We start from the raw sequence: 6,034 nt of genomic DNA on the forward strand, positions 1-6,034 counted from the left end.
CCCCCCCCCCCCCCCAGCAGGACCCAGGAAAGGTTGCTAGGCGACCACCTCTCACCTTGCTTCCCAGGGTGGAAGTCCGGCTCAGGCTCCTCTGCCCTCCCAGGCCACGGTCACAGAGGGGAGCCTAGCCCAGTCCTGGCCCCCAAAAGGCCTGTGCTGCAGGACAGAGACCAAACCCTGGTCCCGATGCTGGTGACAAGAAGAATCCTAATACAGAGGGGGTTTTATGCTTTACACGGCTCCCACGCCCCCGCCTCAGAAAGTAGCATTGCCGCCGTGGTCCTTAGCCACAGACCCAGCCCCCCTCTGCGTCCCCGCCCTCACATTCAGTTAGTGGTGCCCCTGTCTCTCCCCGCTCCAGAGCTGTGCTCAGAGGACAGCCACCTGCCCCCTTTCCTGGTGCCCCCATCCTGTCCCCACACAGCCCCACTGGTTCTTTAGCTGCTCAGCACTGCCCTCACTTCCTCCGGCCCGAAGCCTGGCACTCCTTCAGGCCCCCAGGACCTTCCCCTGCCGCCCAGCCAGCCTCTTCTCTCATCCCCCTGTCCCCTTCCCGGAGGCCACTCCGCCACCTGCACCTTCCCGGCCACATTGCCGGCTCACTCTCCCTCCGCTGCCCTTTCTGCTGGGCAGTCCCTGCTGGAATGGCCGACACCCCCTTCCTCCACCCTCGCCTGGCTCATGCCTGCCAGTCCTGAAGGCTTCGTCCTGGCCTCTCTTCCAGAATCCCCACCCTGGCTCCTTCCACCGCAGACTGAGGCCGGCTCCACCTCCATGGTTGTGTCTTCAGGTGTCCTTGTCCGGGCTAAGGAGCTCTCTTCGGGCAGGGGGGCCCGAGAAGTGCCAGGCGCAGGCCAGGTGCCCGGTGTGCAGTTGGGACTGAGGTGCAGAGAGGGGCAAGGCCCGCTCAGGGCTGCACAGCTGCTGGGGCGGAGCCATGGACAGGGAGCTGTGGCAGGTCAGGGGGCCAGGTGCCCTCCCTGCCAGCCTCTGCCCGCTCCGCGCTCAGCGTCCTCACCTCAGTGAGGAGGGCGGATGGGCCTGGAGTCTGGGAGGGGCCTCGCAGGATCCCCACCGCGCACACGGGGGTCAACCATGTCAGCGGGTTATGTCCCCGAAGCCCAGCCAGGGCCCAGGGCCAGCATCCAGCCCAGGGTCTGTGACCGTGGCTGTCCTCACCGTGCCAGATGCTGCGGCTGGATGTTCCCTGTGACCCGCCCTTTGTTCCTGTGAACTTGGCACTTGGGAATGTTCCTTGGTTTGGCCCTTAATACCCTGGGGCAAAAATAGGTACCAGGGAGCCTCCAAGGGCCTGGTGCCCTTGTCTTAAGGGGCCGCCCTGTGTCCGGGGACTGGGCCGAGCAGACATCCCAGGCTCTGGAACCCCTGGGCCCACACCCTTAAGGGCTCCCAGAGGTGGTTTAAAAACATTCTTGTAATCCCCAAAACCTTGCACATCCGTTACACCAAATGAGGGAAATACATTTAGAAAAAGAATTAAGTAAAAACACCCGTAATCCCTCCACCCAGAGATAGTCAATATTTACCTTGTGGAGGCATTTTCTTCCATCTTTTTCTGTAGATAAGCTTTGTTTTCATCCTAAATAGACGTCATGCTGCTTGGAATCCCGCCTAACAGTGTTACACACACATTCTTCTGTTGTTTAAACGTGTTTACAGCTGTTAACAGCTGTATAGTGCGGCAGCCTCTGGAGGGACGGTAGCACCCATAACCGCCCTCTGGACGGGGCCCGGCAGGGGACAGCAGGAGGGGGCCCTGCAGGGGCTGTGGGCCTGGAGGAGCACCACGTTTGGGGGGAGTGGACCAGGGAAGAGAAGGCCATGGGGTCGGGGTGCAGGGGCCCCTTTTTCAGAAACTCACAGTTTTGTGGGTTGGAATTCCAGCGCCCACACTGAGCTGTGGCTGCTTTCCTGGCCCCGCCCTTCCTCTTCTGTGAAACCGGCGGGGGGGTGAAGCATAGCCCTGTCTCCCCCTATAACACCCGGATATTCCTGCCTACCCGACGGGCCGCGAGGACCCCCGAGAAGTCTGTGGGAAGCGCCGGGAACAGAGCACCTTCCAGATACATGTTTGTTGTCATAAACGACAGAAATGCCCGGCATAAGTCAACTCTCACTCAGGCAAGCTGCCCTCTGCCATTCCAAGAAGGTGGCACTTGATTTTGGGGCAGCAGGAGCCACGGAGATGGCCAGTAGCCGTGACCCCAGGGTTCAAGTCCTGCCGTGTTTGCCAGCTCAGGTTGGCCGTGGCCCGCAGTGCCCGGTTGTGTATGCCGCGTCACAGCCGGTGTCCCGCCCACAGCCGGGTCACGCACTTGGGTCTGCACATGCCGCCGATGACGGGTTTTGCAGAAGTGGCCTCGTGGTCTGGCTCCTGGAGCCTGGGGTTTGGAAACAGGCCTGCACTGCTTTGATCTGTGGGCCGATTTCGTGGCCTGACCGCGCTGCAGGTTTGCGCCGGGGGCTTGTTTTACAATAAGGGCCGAGTCCCTCTGAGGCAGGAGTGTCCACATCGGAATCGGCAGGCTTCTTTGATGGACACAGATCAGGTCTGTGGGACCATATGTAGCTGGGGACAGGGCAGACACGGCTGTGAGGCCCCACTAGAGACGTGTTGGTCACCGACCCCATTAGCTCAATGCTCGGAGCTGGGTGTTGGGACATGTCCGGGACCCTCATGCCCCCCCCCCCCACGTTCCCCCTCCCCATGCACATCGTGGTCTGATCTCACTTGGTCCCCAGTGTCCCCAAGCATGGGTGGCAGCCCATTTACAGTGGAGACTGAGGTACAGAGAGCAGAGAGGGGCGATGCCCGCTCAGGGCTGCACAGCTGGTGGGGCGGAGCCATGGGCAGGGAGCTGTGGCAGGTCAGGGGGCCAGGTGCCCTCCCTGCCAGCCTCTGCCCGCTCCGCGCTCAGCGTCCTCACCTCAGTGAGGAGGGCGGATGGGCCTGGAGTCTGGGAGGGGCCTCGCAGGATCCCCACCGCGCACACGGGGGTCAACCATGTCAGCGGGTTATGTCCCCGAAGCCCAGCCAGGGCCCAGGGCCAGCATCCAGCCCAGGGTCTGTGACCGTGGCTGTCCTCACCGTGCCAGATGCTGCGGCTGGATGTTCCCTGTGACCCGCCCTTTGTTCCTGTGAACTTGGCACTTGGGAATGTTCCTTGGTTTGGCCCTTAATACCCTGGGGCAAAAATAGGTACCAGGGAGCCTCCAAGGGCCTGGTGCCCTTGTCTTAAGGGGCCGCCCTGTGCCCGGGGGCTGGGCCGAGCAGACATCCCAGGCTCTGGAACCCCTGGGCCCACACCCTTAAGGGCTCCCAGAGGTGGTTTAAAAACATTCTTGTAATCCCCAAAACCTTGCACATCCGTTACACCAAATGAGGGAAATACATTTAGAAAAAGAATTAAGTAAAAACACCCGTAATCCCTCCACCCAGAGATAGTCAGTATTTACCTTGTGGAGGCATTTTCTTCCAAGGGGCCTCGCAGGATCCCCACCGCTCACACGGGGGCCAACCATGTCAGCGGGTTATGCCCCCGAAGCCCAACCAGCGTCCAGCCCAGGGTCTGTGACCGTGGCTGTCCTCACCGTGCCAGCGGTGTGTGTGTCCACACTGCCACCAGCCTGAGCAGCTGCTTTTGTGGACTGACTGAGCCTCCCCCTGCCCCCATCATGAGCTGGTCCCAGGATCCTCTCAGACACCACGCGGCTTACGTCACCTGCTTTTCTGTGTGTGTTCCTCTCTGGTGGCGTTGGCGCTCTGAGATCTGGGTCTTGCGGTTCTGGCCTGGAGTTGGGCAGGTCTGACTTCATCCCCGTTCCACCGACTGTGGTTCCTGCCCCCACTTCCCTCCCTGCCCCCCCTGTTCCTGGGGCCTTGGGGGCGAATCCTTCCTGGCCTCCAGCTGCTGTGACTCTGACGTCCTGGTCGCAGCTGCACCGCCCCAGTCCTGCCTCTGCCTCTGGTCCGTGGTCTCCTCTGTGTCTGTTTCCTCCTCTCCTGGCAGGGACACCTGTCGTGGGTTAGGCTCCGCCACACCCGATGCCCTCCTCCAAAGAGCTTTAGTTACCTCTGCGAGCCCCTCTCCCACGTCAGGTCAGCGTCGCAGACTTGGGGTGGACGGTCATGGAGGCCAGGCTGCTTCAGGGCATCGCTCTCGCTGCTCAGATGGGGACACCAGGCCGTGTGGCTCGTGCCCCATGAGGCGGGGACTCGAGGTCTCAGATGTTGGGGCCTGAGCTCCCGACTGCTGGGCCCCATGGAGCCGGACAGCACTGGCCTTGAGTGCATTTGCTCCCTCGGTTTCCTCCCCTGTGAGTGGGGACGGTCCTAGGAGGCTGTGGTGAAGCTGAGAGATCACACAAAGATGTTGGGCAGCCCTCAGTCGTTCCCTGGCTGTCTCCTTTCCTTCCCATAGAGGAGGCCTGAGCGGGCCCAGCTGGCGGTCCTGGTGTGTGTGACCCACAGCTTTTCTCCCGGCAGGATGGACGCCAGCGCCTCTCCTCCTAGCCCCTCCCGCCCACAGCCGTCGCCGCCGGCACAGCCCCAGGCCCGCTCCCGGCTCAATGGCACTTCCTCGGTGAAACAGGAGAAGAGTGGAGCGCCCAGAGCTCCTGGACCCCAAGTTGGACCTGGAGCAGATATGGGAGAAGCCGGGGCCCCAGCAGCACCCCAGGCCCCTCGTGCCAGGAGCCGAGAAGGAGTGGACAGAACGGGTAAGGGTTCGGGGCCGGGGAAGCTGGGTGGCCCTCAGCCCAGGCCGGGGCTGCTCCCTGGGCAGAGTCCTGACTGTGTGTCTGTTGTGTGCCGTGGCCCAAGGGACCTTGAAGATGGGCTACGTTTCCCCCAGAGGGGCTGTGAGTTATCGAAGCCCAGCCCCTCGGTCACACTCTCCTCACCTCTCCAGAGACTAGCGGAGGAGTGACTGGGCTGGGCTGGCAGCCTTGTGCTGGGTGCCTTTGAGGGTCACCCAGCCATTTCTGCGTCTGTGAAGTGGGAGGGTGGTACTGAGCCTGAGGCATTCGCGAGGGCTGTGCTGGCGCTGGGACCTTGTGCATTGGAGAGACATTCCTCAGGCCCGTGCCTGCTGAGTCCCCGCCCCTCGCCCTGCAGGGACCTGCCTGGTGGCCCACAGAGACAGGCTGTATCTTGAGCTGTGGTACTTGGTAGGCTTTATGAATGTCACCAAGCGTCTCCTGGCTCCTTCACTGAGGTCCCCTTCGAGCCTCCTGTTGGGGTGTCCCTTGCACATGAGTGCGTCCATCGAGTTTTATGACCCCCACTAAACATCTCTTTGGTGACTGGCCATAAGGTCAGCTCAGGACTGTGTGTCTGTGTTTGGGGGCTTGTGTGTGTATCAGATTATGTGTGCGCGTGCGTGTTGGGGGATGCTTGCCTTTTCTCCCCCACCACCATAGGGCGGGCCCTGTGCCGGCTCCCCCAGGGGGTCTGTGAGTTGCAGCAGCCCAGCCCCCAGTCCCCTGGTCACGCTCTCCGCCCCTCCCCAGCGCACCCAGCCGGTCAGGATGTTTTCCCGGGAGAGGCCGCTGCCAAGGTGACTCCCCAGCTCACAAGGCCCCACGCAGCGCCCCACTGTGATGAGCACCGCCGTGGGGTCGCTGTCCCCGGGCGTTGTGTGACCCCTCCCCGCAGGGGGGTGCTGCTGTTACCCACTTGGAGATGAGGAAACAGACTGGTCCAGGCACCGCTGCAGGTGCAGGGCCACCCGAGTCTCTGTCCTCCCGGCCCCGCCCCCCAAGCCTGGGCCCCGGGCTCCGCTCCCGTCCAGTCCTGCTGGGCCAGCCCCGACGGGCACTCTGATCTCCGTCTCCTCCGGGAGCCCCGAGTGTCCGCTTTTACCGCCAAGCGCTGGGCGGGCCAGGGCCGGGCCCGAATCTCAGCCCAGCCACATGCCTTCCTCCTCGGCTGCAGAGGCCCAGCCCTGGAGGGACGGAGTCAGGCCGGGAAGTTTCAAATAAGAAGTCAGGAAGCATGTGGTTTCTGTGTGGT

General features: G+C 62.5%; 1 protein-coding gene across 1 annotated transcript in view; it reads left to right on the forward strand.

Moving 5' to 3' along the window:
- The window catches only part of WFS1 (Wolfram syndrome 1 (wolframin)), a 25,606-nt gene that overhangs the window by 5,871 nt on the left and 13,701 nt on the right, over positions 1-6,034 (forward strand). Inside the window, 1 exon segment of the mRNA XM_015565802.1 lies at positions 4,508-4,740. Within this exon segment, the coding sequence (XP_015421288.1) occupies positions 4,508-4,740 (233 nt within the window).

This window comes from Myotis davidii, unplaced genomic scaffold (genome assembly GCF_000327345.1).
Source record: "Myotis davidii unplaced genomic scaffold, ASM32734v1 scaffold960, whole genome shotgun sequence".
In the NCBI taxonomy this organism is placed as follows: Eukaryota; Metazoa; Chordata; class Mammalia; order Chiroptera; family Vespertilionidae; genus Myotis; species Myotis davidii.